General features: G+C 32.3%; 1 protein-coding gene across 1 annotated transcript; it reads left to right on the forward strand.

The window, feature by feature from the left end:
• Positions 1 to 11,053: 11,053 nt before the first annotated feature.
• LOC133036904 (uncharacterized) lies at positions 11,054 to 11,545 on the forward strand. The gene has a single exon (XM_061113675.1). It carries the CDS (start codon positions 11,054 to 11,056, stop codon positions 11,543 to 11,545), a length of 492 nt encoding a protein of 163 aa, XP_060969658.1.
• The last annotated feature ends 9,360 nt before the right edge of the window (positions 11,546 to 20,905 follow it).

The following is a 20,905-nucleotide window of genomic DNA, read 5'->3' on the forward strand; positions in this document are numbered from 1 at the left end:
ATATTTATTTAATTAAAATTTCCAATTTAGAATGAAAAATTCTAAATATAAATTTTAATTTAATATTTATAAATTTTACTTAGATGGATATGAAAATAACATGAATTATTTCCATCTTAGTAATAATTTCCAATAAATATTTAGAAAAAATATTTAAGTTGTTACAAAATTAATTTAAATTAATTTACAACTCAAATTTAATTTTCTATAAATATATATTGCATTTCGAAAAATTAAAGTATATAAGAATACAATTTTCGAAAAAATGCATATTAAAATAAAAAATAAATCCTGGAAAAATTATCTTAATTTAATGTTGGCCCAAAATTAATTAATAAAATTAATTTACAACAAAAAATATAATTTTCCTATTTAATTAAATATATAAGAAAAATTTCAAATATTTAAGTATGATGATGAAAATCAACTTAAATATTAATTTTCTATTTAATTAAATACACTAGAAAAATACTTCAAGCGAAAATATCACCTATCTAGATTTTCCTTTCACTAATTAATTCAATTTCTAATAATATACTTTAATTCAATTTATTTTAAATTAATCAATAAATGAAAAAATCATTGATTTAAGTTGATCCAAGAATTAATTAAAATAAATAATTAATTTACAACTTAATCTATTTTTCAAGATAAAATTCGAAATTCTAGCATTTAAGAAATGCAATTTCGAAAATTGATTAATAAAATAAAGAAAAAATATATTTTGAAAATTATTTAAATTTAGTTGAAAAATTAAATTTCAACTAAAAATAATTTTCTATTTAATTAAATGTCATGAAAAAGAAATATTTAAGTATGATGATAAAAATCAACTTAGATATTTAATTTTCAAATTAATTAAATGTATTAAATTCAAGAAATAAATAATTAAGTGTAGAGAAGGCTTAATTATTAATTTCTAGTTTAATACTAGGAAAAAATATACTTAAAATAAATTGTACCAAAATTAATTATTTAAATAATTAATTTCACAATGTATAAAATTTTCCTATTTAATATTAGAAATAATAAGTAGTCTAGAAATAACTATCTAGAAGATATCTTATTTGACTAAGTATCTTTTCCACAAAATTTGAAAAAATATCCAATTTAAGTTGTATTAGAAAAAATCTAGAACTTAAATATTTTTCAAATTTAAATTTAATTAAATATCAAAATTAAGTTATAACCACTTAATTTGAAAATATTCCATTTTAAGTTAATATTTGAAAAGATATTAACTTAAAAAATATCTAAAGAATCTTAATAACCAATGCCTAAAATTCCTCAACTTAATTTTTAAATTTTGAATTCAAAAGATATTCAGATTTAAGTTGGTTAGTTGAAGATAACTAAATATCAACTTAAATAGGAATATTTAATGAAAAATTTAAATTAAGCTCCAGAAAGAATCTAGATGGTTATAATTCTATATTTAATTAAATACAAGAAAATACATATAGTTTAGCTTAGAATAAAAAATTCTTTAAACTATATTTTTCTTAAATTAATTTCAAAATAAATGAAATTAATTATGTTGCTAATCAATTTTATTAGGTTAAACTAGTTTAATTAACCTAGTACAGTTATTCAAATCAGGCAAATGGGCCTTCACAATTGGGGTGGTTTGTGTGAGGGGGTGCTGGGTTCAGTATGTCGTACTCACTTCTATGGCTCCCAACTCTCACACAAGGCCCAAAAGAGAGGAATTTAACCTTAATAAGAACAACTGTTATTAATTGAATAAGCCCAATAACTAAATGGGCCTAAATAAATTCTATCAAGAACTATGATAATTTATTTTAGCAACATTAACCTATATGCATCTATAATAAAATTAAACACATAGGCTCACACAGGCACACTTTGGATGGGTCCTATCATGTTGCTAGGTCATACACAGATGAAAGAAGATTGTAAATATACCTGTTACAAATTATTATCTTGACCAAGGGAGCCATCAGATCATTAGATCTGGCAAAAAGTAACCATGGCTATTTGCAATCAAGTAATAATAGGTTTTGAAAACTTACACGTAAGCTAAAACACATACTCCTGCAACAAGGTTAGCTGGATAGTTGGATGTAGGATTTATTTAATTTTAAATTAAATATTTAATTTCGAAAATATTTAATTAAATAATAATAATAAAAAAAATTTCAAAAAATTTAAAAAAAATTGAAAAATTCGAAATTTAAAAAAAATAATTTAAAATTAAACCTACAATTATCTTATATCTATTTAAAATTACATGATTATAAATATCTTATTTTAAATTTAAATAAGGTCAAAATATCTAAAAAGATTTTAAAAAAAATCTTAAAAGATAAGATATTTTAAAATATCTTAAAAGATTTTATAAATATCTTAAAAAGATATTTTTAAAATATCTTAAAAGATATTATAAATATCTTAAAAGATATTATAAATATCTAAAAAATCTGACCTTAAATTTAAAAAAAAAATATAATCAAATTTAAAAATAAGATAGATTTTTAAGCAAAAAGATAAATACTAATTCTATTCGAATTCAAATTACACTAATATCTTGAATTAAATTGAAAAAAAATTAAATTAATTCAAAATGATAATTAGAATTGAATTAGGAATAGTAATAGTATATATACAAAACCATACAAAAAATTGGAAGTTAATTCCATGAAAAAGTATGAAAAATTGAAGAAAAAAGAAAAAATTCGAAACTGTACGGACAGTTCTGCGATCGCAGGAAAATATCAGCAGAGCCCCGATTTTGTCAAATCTTCAAAAAATCATAACTAATTCAAATAAAATCCAAATTGAGTTCTGTAAAAGGCTAACTTGCTTAATTTTTTCCATACTATCCAATAAAAATAATTCCAGAAACGAAATCACAATTATTTTTCACGAAAATTTCACAAACATCAATCAATCATCAAATAACACTCAATACAACATGATACCATCCAAAGAACATACAAACAATCGTTTTAAAGTCCAAATTTCTTGCAAGGAAATCAATTACCATGGCTCTGAGGCCAGTTGTTGGAAATTATCTTACCAGAATCTTAGATCTACTCACAAGTATGTTTATTAACATCCTAAATAAGAACTTTCTAAAACGATGAAATAAACACATATAAAGTTAAAGAAACCTTACATTGGGTGCAGCGGAATAATATGACTCCTTCCGTTCAGATATCTAGCCCTTGATTCCTTTCTGTAGCAGAGCATTATCAATATCTGAACCTGGATCTCTTTCTCTGAATCTTTGATGCTGAAACCTCCTTCTCGCTGAAAGTCTTTCTTCACGATCTTCCTCACTATGATTGAGGTATTGCTTGATGTGTGTGGGCACTACTCTAATCACTAAGGATTTCGAAATTCAAGAGGGAAGAGAAAGAAGAAGTGGCAGCTAAAGATAGGGAGAGAGAAAGGCTCAGGTTTTTCTCTGAAGGAAAAATAGAAAATTTAAGTGTAATTTTCCTGAAGCCTTCACTATCTATTTATAGCATTCCACTAGGGTTAGGTTTGAATTATTTGGCATTAAAATAATGAAAAAATCAGTTTAAATTTCCTACAAAAGTGGCTGGCCCTATACTAGTGGATTTGGGCCTCACTTTTTGCAATTTTACAGTTTTACCTTTTCTGCATCTGATTTTCTCAAAAACGCCAATTTTCTAATTCAACCATTTAAATGCCAATTCTAACTATTTAATAACTATAAATAATTATTAAATAATATTGTCATTTATCATATTTATTAATTGAACCATACAAAGTATCATAATTAACAAATATGCCCCTATAAACTCTTTCTTTACAATTTCGCCCTTACTTAGTGAAAAATTCACAAATAGACATAGTCTAATTTGAGAATTATAATTGATTAATCAAAACCAATTACATGAGTCTTACAAGCAATATTATCTCAACTAGTGGGGGGACCATAGGTCTATATAACCGAGCTTCCAATAAGTAGATCAAGAATTTAGCACTAAAATTCACTAACTTATTAATTCTTCGTTGAATCCACGCATAGAACTTAGAATTGCACTCTCAGTATATAGAATGCTCTATATGTTCCACCATATAGACACATCATTAGTTATCCATTGTTATAATCCTAATGTGATCAATGATCCTCTATATGAATGATCTACACTGTAAAGGGATTAAATTACCGTTACACCCTACAATGTATTTATTCCTTAAAACACTTGACCCCGTATAAATGATATTTCAGCTTATGTGAAATGAGTACTCCACCATTTATTTTTCGTTTGGTCAAGCTCGAAGGAGATCATCCTTTGCTTACTATTCGCCAGATAGAAGCTATAGATTCCATGTTTATGTTAGCGCTCCCACTCAATTGCACTACCGTGTTCCCAAAATGTACGTATCACCCTGACCTAAAAGTAGGCTTAACTAACAAATCAAAGAACACGAATAGCCTTTCAAGATTGAGCCTAATCATAACAGGATTAAGAACATTTGATCTAGGATCAACTAGGCGATATTGACTTGAATAGATATTACGGTAAGTTTAATAAATCTAAGTCAAAGTTCAATATCGGTCCCTTCCGATGCATACTCCATGCATCCAACCTGAGCTTTACTTTAACTAATGTTCTGGAAAGAACATAGTATTTCTCCAAATACAAGTAAACTCTTGTTGTAGATTATCATATCAGTAAAACCCTGTGTCTGATAAATCTAGGAAACTTTATTCACATAGTCATGTTTACTTTCCAATGTGTTGACGGCACAATAAACAGGATCAAGTATGTGAAAAGGGTTTCAGATGAATTTATACATTATGTACATATAATCATGAAATAAATCATGTGAACCATGCAACATTAAATGTTATTTCTGATCTATATTAATAAGTAAATCTGATTATATTGAAATGAGTTTTATTTAGGGCATAAAACCCAACAGTTATCACTTTTGTACCTCTTGTCTTGACTTGGCTGCCCGGACTGGTCCTGTCCTCGTTTCTTGTGGTCATTAGAATTGGCTCCACCTTTCTTCGATTCTCTCCTGGCAGCATTTTCCTTCCAAATTTTGTTTTCACTCCGCTCCGCCGTAAGAGCCATTTCGACAACTTGAGCATAACTGAATTGACCCCTTGCCACAATTTCCACATCTCGAGCAACCATTGGTTTCAGGCCTTCCACAAATCGATGTGCTCGCACTCTATCAGTAGGCACCAGATCTGGAGCAAATTTCGCCAATCTATCAAATTTTTGTGCATACTCAGTCACAGTAAGACTCCCTTGGACTAACCCAGTAAATTCATCGACCTTTGCTGCTAGAACTGCTGAGTTATAATACTTCTCATTAAAGACCCTTTTGAAATCATCCCAGTTCATGGTATCTACATTCTTTGTTTGTTCCACCACCTCCCACCAGATACGAGCATCTTTCCTCAGCATGTAAGATGCACACTTCACTCGGTCATTCCCATCCACCCTTAGCATCTGCAAAATGCTTTCTATGCGACTTATCCACTCCTCAGCCACTACCGGGTCTATGCCTCCCTCAAACTCAGGTGGGTGTTGTTTTCGAAATCTCTCTGCTAACAACTCATGTCTAGCCTCTGTAGCAGGATATACCACTGCAGCTGGTGGGTCTCTATTTTCTGCATCTTGCCTTATTTGGACTGGCGGCTCCGGTTGACGTCTCAGCTGACGAAGTTCTTCATCCTGCCTATGAATGATTCCTTCCAGTGCGGCAATGCGCTCTTCCCATCCCTGTGGTGCTTGAGGTGGTTCATTGATCCCTCCATCATCTCGGGCTTGGCCTCGACCTCGACCTCGACCTCGACCCACTCTAACTGACCTTCTAGGAGGCATTTCTAAACTCCTGAACCACACAAACCAATACACATCAAGATCATTTTGATCATCAATTTTACATGAAAATAATGTTACCCTCTCGCATGCAGAAATTTAAGGCAACTTAATTATAAGTAATAACCACTTACAGTACAGTGAGTCGAGCTCGTCTCATGGCGGTGAACTTTACATGTTAGGGCTAACCACATTCTTTAGGACCGTATTGCTCTGATACCATAATGTAACACCCCGATTTCCCGAGATGTCACATAGGATAGTCCGTATAAAACAATTTAATAAGATAAAGACAAACAAATCCTTCTTTATTGAAAAATATCCAAGCATGAGATCTCATTGTTTAAAACAAAATACTTTTAGTACTGTAAACTTAAATAAGAACTAGTTAAGTCAAAATAATAGTTCCAAAATGTTTAGCAGTTAAAAACATTAAAAACAAAATACTGTGTCAGCCCCCCTAACATGCGGTCCACGCCTCGAGCTCTTCAATCTCACTGCTTAGCCTTACCCTTACCTGCACACAGAGTACCCGTGAGCTAACGCCCAGTAAGAAGAGCTATGTAGGACATAACCCTCCTAACTAGTTACTTGACATAAATTACTCTTTAATATTAATCAACAGTAATTCACATTCCATAAATATATCCACAACGCATGTTGTTCTCACATGTACCAATCATGTCTCATATCGCACATTATACTCACATACGATAATCAACTATACACTCATGTTGATCAGACATGAGGTAAACTGCCCCTGCCTTGTGTTATTCTCACACTTGGCATCCAACAGGGTAATTAATTACCATAAGTTGTACTCACCCATGATAATGTTATAACCTGCAAGTGTTATGCTCACACAAGCAGCATGACCCTAATATTATTCTCATGCTAATGATGCTCACAAAATATAAGGAAATCACAACACTATCAAATTAAATAACAACCAACCCAAGTTGTATGCATAACATACACCCTGTGTACAGATGTCCACTCTTCTTACCTCGATTCTTAAGACCACACTTGCTACCTCGAGCACCTCAACGAATTTCCTTGTTGAGAACAAGATCCTAGACATTCATTAACACAACAATACACTCAAAATACATTCAAGTATGAATCTCTAAACTCATACAGAAACTTACGTAAAAATACGTAACACATAGGTCCATTTCGCTTGCATGACACACCATACATAAGCATTTATTATTTTGATTCACACAAACATATTGCATGGACTCAAACAAATATTCTTAACATAAAACATGAATTCATACAACACATTTTTACGTAAAATTTACTAAAATACCATTTATTCTTATTAAAGTCCAAATAAATAGTTAATTAATCACCAATAATTATAATAAATACCTACAGCAACTAATAAATAATAAAACCTATTCCTTTTGATATCATAGACAGTAAATGGTATTTCAAAAATACATTTTACTATTTTAACAACACTTATCTATTTTTCATAATTAACTTAAGCATTAATTAAGTAAATTCATGAAAAATACCAAAATGATTAAAAACCAAATCTAACTCTTCTAATACACTTTATAATCTGTAATAAGTCATAAATAATTTTCTTTGAATTTTCTAAGCAACCTAGGTATTTTTCATAATTAAAATAAGAAATAACATCAATAATTCTTGAAAAATACATAATCGCTTAAAAATTCAATCTACCAATTTTATAACAGTTTATATATCATAGTCCATCATATAAAATAAATCTAGATTTTTATGAGCAACCTAAGTATTTTTCATAATTAATTTAATAAATAACACAAATAATTCATGAAAAATACAAATTTAACCGAAATTCGAATCTGCCAATTTTGCAATAGTTTATATCTCATAACTAATCATATAAAATATATTTAGATTTTTCTGAGTAATCTAAGTATTTTTCATATTTAATTTAACAAACAAACCAAATAATTCATAATAAATCAAATAATTGCAAGAAAATTATCAAACTTCATAGTAGGCCTAAGAACACCTAGCACAAGTCAAGAACTGAAAGAAAATCGAAAAATAACCTCCAGAAACCCCTGAACGGAGTGTCGCCGGAGTTCTCGTCGGTTTCGTCGCCGGTAAAGTGTAACTTTGTCTCCGACTGCTCTTGAAGCGTCCTTTCGATTGGGGAAGCTCTCCACAATGCTCAGGACCTCAAAACGATCAAGAAAAGTGGTCCGAGAAGGCAGATCGGGGTTGTCTTCTTCGTTGGCGGTGTACCGTCTTTAATGGAGTCCAAAATTTTGGATTTTCGTTTTGGACGTTAAAGCTTCGTTTTCTTACGTCAAAAACAATCCTTAGGGTCCCATGCACTCAAATATAACCTCCCTTGATCCAAGAACAAGCTTAAACACGTTTGAATTCGAGTCCGTAACTAAGCCGCACCTTTGAAGCTTCAAAAATGGCGAATCTGAAAACGACGACTTCCGCCCCTTATACCACGTTAAAAAGCTTGCTTAGGTCGTATACAAGTGATCCCAAACCCCCACGTTCACCCAGGTTTCACTCCGCTTGAAGAAACGAAAATTTTCGGTATCGTATACGCCGTATACGTGCTCTCTCTCTCTCTCGTTGGTTCTCTGTTTTGGGTGTACGAAAATAGAGTTTAAAACCTAATTTCTATCGTGTTTAAACCCAAGCAAAATATCGCATTGAACCGAAGTGGAGCGATTCCCATTCCACAAAATTTGGCATTCGGTTCGTTCCGTTCGTGTATATATCGTAACAGTTAATAATAATAATCATAATAATAATAATAATAATAATAATAATAATAAAATAATAATAATAATAATACGATAATAATAATAATAATAATAATAATAATAATAATAATAACAATAATAATAATAATAATAATAATATGTTAATAATAATAATAATAATAATAATAATAATAATAATAATAATATACCCATATAACAATATCAAGACATATGTATCTATTAGGCATTATGCACATGCCAATAAAATTAAATATTATATCATCATAAAAATAATCCCATACATATTTAAATCCATAAATATGTAAAATAAAAAAAATACTCTCAGCTAAATAAAATTACAAAAATACCCTTTCGGAGTTAGCGGATATTACAGATACCATCCAAAAACAAACAAACAATCGTTTTAAAGTCCAAATTTCTTGCAAGTAAATCAATTACCATGGCTCTGAGGCCAGCTGTTGGAAATTATTTTACCAGGATCTTAGATCTACTCACAAGTATGTTTATTAACACCCTAAATATGAACTTTCTAAAACGATGAAATAAACACATATAAAGTTTAGGAAACCTTACATTGGGTGTAGCGGAATATTATGACTCCTTCCGTTCAGATATCTAGCCCTTGATTCCTTTCTGTAGCAGAGCATTATCAATATCTAAACCTGGATCTCTTTCTCTGAATCTTTGATGCTGAAACCTCCTTCTTGCTGAAAGTCCTTCTTCACGATGGTTGAGGTATCACTTGTTGTGTGTGGGTACTACTCTCACACTAAGATTTTCGAAATTGAAGAGGGAAGGAGAAAGAGAAGGGTCGGCCAAAGATAGGGAGAGAGAAGGCTCAGGTTTTTCTCTGAATTAGAAGTGTCAGAAGAAAAGTGTAATTTTCCTGAAGCCTTCACTATCTATTTATAGCATTCCACTAGGGTTAGGTTTGAATTATTTGGCATTAAAATAATGAAAATATCAGTTTAAATTGCCTATAAAAGTGGCCGGCCCTATACATGTGGATTTGGGCCTCACTTTTTGCAATTTTGCAGTTTTATCTTTTCTGCATCTGATTTTCTCAAAAACGTCAATTTTCTAATTCAACCATTTAAATGTCAATTCTAACTATTTAATAACTATAAATAATTATTAAATAATATTGTCATTTATCATATTTATTAATTGAACCATACAAAGTATCATAATTAACAAATATGCCCCTAAAACTCTTTCTTTACAATTTCGCCCTTACTTAGTGAAAAATACAAATAGACATAGTCTAATTTGAGAATTATAATTGATTAATCGAAACCAATTATATGAGTCTTACAAGCAATATTATCTCAACTAGTGCGGGGACCATGGGTCTATATAACCGAGCTTCCAATAAATAGATCAAGAATTTATTACTAAAATTCACTAACTTATTAATTCTTCGTTGAATCCACGCATAGAACTTAGAATTGCACTCTTAGTATAATAAAATGCTCTATATGTTCCACCATATAGACACATCATTAGTTATCCATTGTTATAATCCTAATGTGATCAATGATCCTCTATATGAATGATCTACACTGTAAAGGGATTAGATTACCGTTACACCCTACAATGTATTTATTCCTTAAAACACTTGACCCCGTATAAATGATATTTCAGCTTATGTGAAATGAGTACTCCACCATTTATGTTCGTTTGGTCAAGCTCGAAGGAGATCATCCTTTGCTTACTATTCGTCAGATAGAAGCTATAGATTCCATGTTTATGCTAGCGCTCCCACTCAATTGCACTACCGTGTTCCCAAAATGTACGTATCACCCTGACCTAAAAGTAGGCTTAACTAACAAATCAAAGAACACGAATAGCCTCTCGAGATTGAGCCTAATCATAACAGGATTAAGATCATTTGATCTAGGATCAACTAGGCGATATTGACTTGAATAGATATTACGGTAAGTTTAATAAATCTAAGTCAAAGTTCAATATCGGTCCCTTCCGATGCATACTCTATGCATCCAACCTGAGCTTTACTTTAACCAATGCTCTGGAAAGAACATAGCATTTCTCCAAATGCAAGTAAACTCTTGTTGTAGATATCATATCAGTAAAACCCTGTGTCTGATAAATCTAGGAAACTTTATTCACATAGTCATGTTTACTTTCCAATGTGTTGACAGCACAATAAACAGGATCAAGTATGTGAAAAGGGTTTCAGACGAATTCATACATTATGTACATATAATCAACATAATCATGAAATAAATCATGTGAACCATGCAATATTAAATGTTATTTCTGATCTATATTAATAAGTAAATCTGATTATATTGAAATAAGTTTTATTTAGGGCATAAAACCCAACAGTATGGAAGAAAATGCAGGTCTCCACTGCATTGGGATGAGTTGGGAGAGAACAAACTCCTAGGGCCAGATGCGCTTCAGCACACCAACGAAGCTATTCAAAAGATCAGGGCTAGAATGATCAGAGCTCAGAGCAGACAGAAATCTTATGTAGACCTGAAGCGGAGAGACATTGAGTTCGAAGTGGGTGATCATGTGTTTCTTCGAGTGACACCACGAAAAGGACTCTCGGTGAAGAGATTTGGCAAGAGAGGGAAACTAAGTCCCAGATATGTTGGTCCATTTCAGATATTAGACAGAGTAGGTAGTGTAGCTTACAGAATAGCTTTACCGCCATCATTATCTGGGGTGCACAATGTATTTTATGTATCCCAACTTCGAAAATATGTGTCAGACCCATCACATGTTTTGAGCTATGAAACACTGGGTTTGCAGGAAGATTTGTCCTACAATGAACGACCGGTAAAGATTCTTGATCAAAAGGATAGGATTTTGAGAAATAAGACAATTACCTTTGTGAAAGTCCTATGGAGAAACAGCGTGGTTGAGGAAGCTACTTGGGAGCTAGAGTCTGATATGCGAGAACAATATCCAGAATTATTTGAATAAAATTTCGGGACGAAATTTTCTTTTAGAGGGGGATAATTGTAATAACTGCTACTTCAGAAAGGGTATTTTTGTAATTTTTAGCAGAGAGTATTTTTATTATTTTACATATTTATGGGTTGAAATATGTATGAGATTTTTATGATGATATAATATTTGATATTATTTTCATGTGCATAATGCCTAATAAATATATATATATCTAAATATTATTATATGGGTATATTATTATATTATTATAAATATTATTATTATTATTATAATTATTATTAACGTTATTATTATTATTATTATTTCTTTATTATTATTACTGTTATTATTATTATTATTATTATTATTATTATTATTATTATTATTATTATTATTATTATTATTATTATTATTATTATTTTACTTAAACTGTATATACGAGAGTCACGAATATACGCACGTCCGAACCGGAGATTTTTGTGGAATGAGAATCGTTCCACTTCAATTCAAAGCGATCTCTTTGCTTGGGTTTAAACACGATAAAAGTTAGGTTTTGAGAGAGAACGAACGAGAGAGAGAGAGAGAGAGAGAGAGAGAGAGTGAACGTATACGCCGTATACGATACCGAAAATTTTCGTTCTTCAAGCGGAGCGCAACCTGGGTAAAAGTTGGGGTTTGAGATCACTTATATACAACCTAAGGAAGCTATTTAACGTGGTATGAGCAGCGTAGGTCCTCGTTTCGAGATTCGCCATTTTTGAAGCTTCGAAGGTGCGGCTGGGAAACGGACTCGAATTCGAACATGTTTAAGCTTGTTCTTGGGTCAAGGGAGGTTATATATGAGTGCATGGGACCCTAAGGATTATTTTTGACGTAAGAAAACGAAGTTTTAACGTCCAAACGAAGAACCAATATTTTGACTTCATTAAAAACGGTACACCGCCAACGAAGGAGACGACCCCAATCTGCCTTCTCGGACCACTTTTTTAGATCGTTTTGAGGTCCTGAGCACTGTGAAGAGCTTCCCCAATCGAAAGGACGCTTCAAGAGCAATTGGAGACAAAGTTACACTTTACCGGCGACGAAACCGACGAGAACGTCGGCGACCGCGTTCTGACCGTTTCTGAGGTGTTTTTCTTAGATATTTTTGTATATTTTGATTCCGTATTTTATTCTAAGGTGCTTGGTGAAGTTTCATAATTTTCTGAATTTATTTGGAGTTATTGTGAATTAATTAGTTTATTTCATAAATTAATTATGAAAAATACTTAGGTTGCTCAGAAAAATCTAGATTTATTTTATATGATGGGCTATGATATATAAACTGTTATAAAATTGGTAGGTTGAATTTTCAGACGATTATGTACTTTTCATGAATTATTGATGTTATTTCTTATTTTAATTATGAAAAATACCTAGGTTGCTTAGAAAATTCAAAGAAAATTATTTGTGACTTAGTCCAGAATATAAACTATGTTAGAAGAGTTAGATTCGATTTTTAATCAATTTTGGTATTTTTCATGAATTTACTTAATTAATGCTTAAGTTAATTATGAAAAATGGATAAGTGTGGTTAAAATAGTAAAATGTATTTTTGTAATACCATTTACTGTCTATGAGATCAAATGGAATAGGTTTTATTATTTATTGATTGCTGTAGGTATTTATTATAATTATTGGTGACTAATTAACTATTTATTTGGGTTTTAATGAGAATAAATAGTATTTTAGTAAATTTTACGTAAAAAGGTATTGTATGAATTCATGTTTTACGTTAGAAATGTTTCTTTGAGTGCATGCAATATGTTTGTGTGAACCAAAATAATAAATGCTTATGTATGGTGTGTCATGCAAGTGAAATGGACCTATGTGTTACGTATTTTTATGTAAGTTTCTGTATGGGTTTAGAGATTCATACTTGAATGTATCTTGAGTGTATTGTTGTGTTAATGAATGTTTAGGATCTTATTCTCAACAAGAAAATTCGTTGAGGTGCTCGAGGTAGCAAGTGTGGTCTTAGCAACTAAGGTAAGAAGAGTGGACATCTGTGCACAGGGTGTATGTTATGCATACAACTTGGGTTGGTTTGGTATTTAATTTGATTGTGTTGTGATTTCCTTACATTTTGTGAGCATCGTTAGCATGAGAATAACATTAGGGTCTTGTTGCTTGTGTGAGCATAACACTTGCAGGTTATAACTTTATCATGGGTGACACTACTACAAAAAGTATAATTCCCGTCGGTTTTTAAGTGTCATTTTAAGAATTTACGTCGGTTTAAAAAACCGACGTATATACCATAGTCGCAAATATTTTTTTATTAACGTCGTTTTTGAAACGATGCAAAAAACAATCAACTACACTTACAAACCGACGCAAAATATTTACTTTTCTATTTTATCTTTTGCGTCGGTTTAGAACTGACGCTAAATTGTTTATGGCATTTTAAAACTGTCAGAAAAAACTTATTACGTCGGTTCAAAAATGTCATATCTATTGCAAAAATACATTTTTTTTTACCTATTGCATCGCTTATAAAATGAAGCACTTTTAAATTTTCCCGATAGCACTTTGTTCCAACTTTGCCAAAATGGAAATCCTTACAATAAATTCGGAAATGATCATGGCATTTGTTCGTTGTAGAAAAAAGTAAATAGAAGATACAATTAGTTCTTTAGAGCCAACTATTAAAACTTCATCTTATTACCATGTTAGGTAAGAGAGTTTAACATGAAATTCTAATTGAAACAAGTCTAGCATGCAACATATAACTAAACCAGTCTAGTTGACAAAGGAAAACAAACAAAATATTCTGTTATAGGGTAGAGTAATTTAAAGAGGAAGTTCACCACTGTCTGCAATCACAACTTTTGTCTCAGGGGTTCCACTCTGTGTTCCTTCAGCTTCAACCTTGTAAACAACATCCATCCCAGATATCACCTTTCCAAACACAACATGTCTTCCATCCAACCTGCATATGTACATAGTTTAAATGGTAAAACATTCAGTTTTGAGTAAGGCCATAACTAATTAACTAAACAAAGACAATGATTATTAAGCACAGTAAACTTCTTCATACAACCAAGCATTTGATACATTCAAGCCAATACATTAGAAATTGAAATTATAGCACTAACAAGCTCTGCAAAAATAATAACAACACAATACCGTAAAATATAAAGCTATAAACTGAAAAAAAAATGATATATATTTATATAACTTCAACTTCTGATATATGTAAGACTTTATTATAATTATACGAATAACTGGACTATACTGTATTAGTATATACTGAATATGGAAGAAACAGTGCAGTTGTAAACTTCCCTCAATATTAATAATGAAAATATAAACTAATAAACTACTTTTAGTAATAGAAACTGACACGATTATAAATATATACGTGGTTGGGATAATAATCTTGTCCACTTAAATCAATTCGTTTATCACCTCAATTGGAGAAGTGGAAATAAACTTCATTACTCTAAACAAACTTCGCTGAAACAAGGATAGGGTAGAGATATCGAACAATTTCGACTTTGCAACCATAGATAGATCTAAAAATTTACAAGAGACCAGCATGTACAACTAAATGTTGCCAAAATATTACAAAATAACTTACAAAAGCTTCAACGCAACACAAAAACATTGATAACAAACTTGTATTGAATTCAAGACTGATAATTATAAAAGATTTGAAAAAAATGAATTATATTAGTACACCCAAATCAAAAAAAAAAAAATAGAAAAACAATTAAGCTAATCAAATATTATAATTAAATATAATGAATTACACATTTAGAGCAGCCCAAACAGCTCTAATTAATTAATATGACATAAACGAGTTACATTAATACTAATTTAGCCAAAGTGTTATAGTCAAACACATAACTCCAAGCTTAAAAAAGAAAAGCAAGATCCAAATGAACAGTGCTTAACTTATCAATTAAGGCAGTTGTTTAAATCATCCTAGCTAGACCCCAATTGGCAAACAAATTAAAAATGCATAATTCACACTTTCTAAAGATCTTGTTAGCACCCATATTAATTAATTATAATTATACATATAATAATACAGTCATCAATTCGTAAACGACAACACTTGGGGCTGCTAGTGGATCAGCGTTGAGAAAAACGGCGTCGTATTGATATACAGTCATCAATTCGTAAACAACAATACTTGCGGCGAGCAAGGGCCGCGCGGCGTTGAGAAAAAAACATTGATAACAATTCATTATATCATATTGTCAAATGTAATGAAGTTCACATGCAATTTGCATCTATAAAAGACTTATTTTGAGCCAATTAGCTTTGGCAGAGTACTCACAAATAATTAATCAACATTTTTTTTTTCTAATTATAGACAAATAAATTGACAATTTCCAAAGACCAACCATCCACAAGACCAACTTTAGTGGACTTTTTGATAGTTTAAAATTTCAAGTTAAAAATGACAGAGATTTGTAAAAATCAGATGAGCCTCCTTTTCCTCATTCTGTAAAGCAAAGCAAATTCTGAAAGCCTAACCATACCATTTGGACCTATGTTTGTGTGAATCAAAATAATAAATGCTTATGTATGGTGTGTCATGCAAGTGAAATGGACCTATGTGTTACGTATTTTTACGTAAGTTATCGTATGGGTTTAGAGATTCATACTTGAATGTATCTTGAGTGTATTGTTGTGTTAATGAATGTTTAGGATCTTGTTCTCAACAAGGAAATTCGTTGAGGTGCTCGAGGTAGCAAGTGTGGTCTTAGCAACTAAGGTAAGAAGAGTGGACATCTGTGCACAGGGTGTATGTTATGCATACAACTTGGGTTGGTTTGCTATTTAATTTGATTGTGTTGTGATTTCCTTACATTTTGTGAGCATCGTTAGCATGAGAATAACATTAGGGTCTTGCTGCTTGTGTGAGCATAACACTTGCAGGTTATAACTTTATCATTGGTGACACTACTACAAAAAGTATAATTCCCATCGGTTTTTAAGTGTCATTTTAAGAATTTACGTCGGTTTAAAAAACCGACGTATATACCATAGTCGCAAATATTTTTTTATTAACGTCGTTTTTGAAACGACGCAAAAAACAATTAACTACACTTACAAACCGACGCAAAATATTTACTTTTCTATTTTATCTTTTGCGTCGGTTTAGAACTAACGCTAAATTGTTTATGCCATTTTAAAACTGTCACAAAAACTTATTACATATAATAATACAGTCATCAATTCGTAAACGACAACACTTGGGGCTACTAGTGGATCGATGTTGAGAAAAATGGCGTCGTATTGATATACAGTCATCAATTCATAGACAACAATACTTGCGGCGAGCAAGGGCCGCGCGGCTTTGAGAAAAAAACATTGATAACAATTCATTATATCATATTGTCAAATGTAATGAAGTTCACATGCAATTTGCATCTATAAAAGACTTATTTTGAGCCAATTAGCTTTGGCAGAGTACTCACAAATAATTAATCAACATTTTTTTTTTTTCTAATTATAGACAAATAAATTGACATTTTCCAAAGACCAACCATCCACAAGACCAACTTTAGTGGACTTTTTGATAGTTTAAAATTTCAAGTTGAAAATGACAGAGATTTGTAAAAATCAGATGAGCCTCCTTTTCCTCATTCTGTAAAGCAAAGCAAATTCTGAAAGCCTAACCATACCATTTGGACCTATGTTTGTGTGAATCAAAATAATAAATGCTTATGTATGGTGTGTCATGCAAGTGAAATGGACCTATGTGTTACGTATTTTTACGTAAGTTTCTGTATGGGTTTAGAGATTCATACTTGAATGTATCTTGAGTGTATTGTTGTGTTAATGAATGTTTAGGATCTTGTTCTCAACAAGGAAATTCGTTGAGGTGCTCGAGGTAGCAAGTGTGGTCTTAGCAACTAAGGTAAGAAGAGTGGACATCTGTGCACAGGGTGTATGTTATGCATACAACTTGGGTTGGTTTGCTATTTAATTTGATTGTGTTGTGATTTCCTTACATTTTGTGAGCATCGTTAGCATGAGAATAACATTAGGGTCTTGCTGCTTGTGTGAGCATAACACTTGCAGGTTATAACTTTATCATGGGTGACACTACTACAAAAAGTATAATTCCCGTCGGTTTTTAAGTGTCATTTTAAGAATTTACGTCGGTTTAAAAAACCGACGTATATACCATAGTCGCAAATATTTTTTTATTAACGTCGTTTTTGAAACGACGCAAAAAACAATTAACTACACTTACAAACCGACGCAAAATATTTACTTTTTTATTTTATCTTTTGCGTCGGTTTAGAACTGACACTAAATTGTTTATGCCATTTTAAAACTATCACAAAAAACTTATTACATATAATAATACAGTCATCAATTCGTAAACGACAACACTTGGGGCTAATAGTGGATCGGCGTTGAGAAAAATGGCGTCGTATTGATATACAGTCATCAATTCGTAAACAACAATACTTGCGGCGAGCAAGGGCCGCGCGGCGTTGAGAAAAAAACATTGATAACTATTCATTATATCATATTGTCAAATGTAATGAAGTTCACATGCAATTTGCATCTATAAAAGACTTATTTTGAGCCAATTAGCTTTGGCAGAGTACTCACAAATAATTAATCAACATTTTTTTTCTAATTATAGACAAATAAATTGACAATTTCCAAAGACCAACCATCCACAAGACCAACTTTAGTGGACTTTTTGATAGTTTAAAATTTCAAGTTGAAAATGACAGAGATTTGTAAAAATCAGATAGCCTCCTTTTCCTCATTCTGTAAAGCAAAGCAAATTCTGAAAGCCTAACCATACCATTTCCTCATCCTGAGCCTCCTTTTCATCATCCCCAATCTCATCCTCCCACTAACTATAACTCCTTTACCTTCTTCTCAATATAGTTTCTCTCTCAAAATCATATCTTACTTTCTCTAGCTTTAATCCTAACAACTCTGCCATGGGATCAATCATCTTGTAATCCTAGCCCCAATCAATGTTAAAACTGCCATCAAGTCACTATCTATATCATTATTCCAGCTCGCCACCAATTTTCTCACCTTTACAACCCGAAACCCACTTTCTAATTTTAATAAACACCAACTGCCTATTTAGCTTCAGATATTGCACAGATAAATCATTATTATTGCAATGTTGAAATTGAAAATAATTTTATATCATAGGAAAACCCAATGATACCATGTATATACAATACAATATTGTATAATCTACTGACTCCCCAATAATCCCAATAATCTCATATAAAATATTACAAGCCAGAGAGAAATAAAAAAACATTGAAACTTTACCTGTATTAGTTTTGCTGCCGTCGAGGAGAGGAGGGAGGAGGATGGTTCGTCTGGGAGAACGATTGAGCACAATAGGTCAAAATCACAGAGTTAGGGCAGTAGGGTTTGAAAGGAAGAGATGGCAGTAGATGTCAACAATGGAGAGGAAGAGAGGGGAGCAGAGCGGAGCGGAGTGGTCGACAATGGCGAGGAAGAGAGGGGAGCGGAGCAGTCGACAATGGAGGATCAATGATGGGTCGAAGATGGCCAATTGTCAAAGCTTTTTCATCTTCAAAATGGTTGAAGACAAATGTGAATAGTGAAATCGATTTGGGGGATTAGGGATTTAGAGGTTATTTTCCCTTGGCCATTATATTTCTCGTCTATTTTAAAAGCTCACAATGAGTTTACTCGATTATAATGAATTGACGAGAATAAATCTCAACTTTTCATTTTTCTATGGTTTCTTTACCGTCAGTTTTTGTTATAGCGTCATTTTGATAAAAGACGCAAATTAATATTTTTTAACGTCGTTTAGTTACCGACACTTTTATTTTTTGCACACTATTTACATCGGTCAACGCTGTGAACAGTAGCGTTGACCGACGCAAAAACTAGTTTTTGTAGTAGTGTGAGTACAACTTATGGTAATTAATTGCCATGTTGGATGCCAAGTGTGAGAATAACACAAGGCAGGGCAGGTTACCTCATGTCTGATCAACATGAGTGTATAGTTGATTATCGTATGTGAGTATAAGGTGCGATATGAGACTTGATTTGTGCATGTGAGAACAACGTGCGTGTGGATATGTTTATGGAATGTGAATTACTGTTGATTAATATTAAGGAGTAACTTATGTCAAGTAAATAGTTAGGAGGGTTATGTCCTACATAGCTCTTCGTACTGGGCGTTAGCTCACGGGTACTCTGTGTGCAGGTAAGGGTAAGGCTAAGCAGTGAGATTGAAGAGCTCGAGGCGTGGATTGCATGTTAGGGGGCTGGCGCAGTATTTTGCTTTTAATGTTTTTAAATGCTAAACATTGTGGAACCGTTATTTTGATTTAACTAGTCCTTATTTAAGTTTACGATACTAAAAGTATTTTGTTTTAAACAGTGAGATCTCATGCTTAGATATTTTTTTTCAATAAAGAAGTATTTTATTATCTTTATCTTATTAAATTGTTTTATACGGACTATCCTATGTGACATCTCGGGAAATCGGGGTGTTACAATATGGTATCAGAGCAATACGGTCCTAAAGAATGTGGTTAGCCCTAACATGTAAAGTTCACCGCCATCAGACGAGCTCGACTCACTGTACTGTAAGTGGTTATTACTTGTAACTAAGTTGCCTTTAAATTATGGACGTGGGAGTGTAATATTCTTTTCATGTAAAATTAATGATCAAAATGATCCTTCTTGATGTGCTTTTGTTTGTGTGGTTCAGGAGTTTAGAAATGCCTCCTAGAAGGTCAGTTAGATTGGGTCGAGGTCGAGGCCGAGGTCGAGGCCAAGATACAGGCCAAGATGATGGAGGGATCACTGAACCACCTCAAGCACCACAGGGATGGGAAGAGCGCCTTGCTACACTGGAAGGAATCATTCATAGGCAGGATGAAGAACTTCGTTAGTTGAGACGTCAACCGGAGCCGCCAGTCCAAATAAGGCAGGATGCAGAAAATAGAGACCTACCAGCTACGGTGGTATGTCCTGCTACAGAGGCTAGACATGAGATGTTAGTAGAGAGATTTCGAAAACAACACCCACCTGAGTTTGAGGGAGGCATAGGCCCAATGGTTGCTAAAGAGTGGATAAGTCGCATAGAAAGCATTTTGCAGATGCTAAGGGTCGATGGGAATGACCGAGTGAAGTGTGCATCATACATGCTGAGGAAAGATGCTCGTATCTGGTGGGAGGTGGTGGAACAAACAAAGGATGTAGATACCATGAACTGGGATGGTTTCAAAAAGATCTTTAATGAGAAATATTATAACTCAGCAATTCTAGCAGCGAAGGTCGATGAATTTACCAGATTAGTCCAAGGGAGCCTTACTGTGACTGAGTATGCACAAAAATTTGATAGATTGGTGAAGTTCG

Source organism: Cannabis sativa, chromosome 4 (genome assembly GCF_029168945.1).
Source record: "Cannabis sativa cultivar Pink pepper isolate KNU-18-1 chromosome 4, ASM2916894v1, whole genome shotgun sequence".
Taxonomy (NCBI): Eukaryota; Viridiplantae; Streptophyta; class Magnoliopsida; order Rosales; family Cannabaceae; genus Cannabis; species Cannabis sativa.

Bases quoted from the DNA above. Each gene is read 5' to 3' on its own strand.
- LOC133036904 (XM_061113675.1), top strand. From the start codon at position 11,054: ATGATCAGAGCTCAGAGCAGACAGAAATCTTATGTAGACCTGAAGCGG.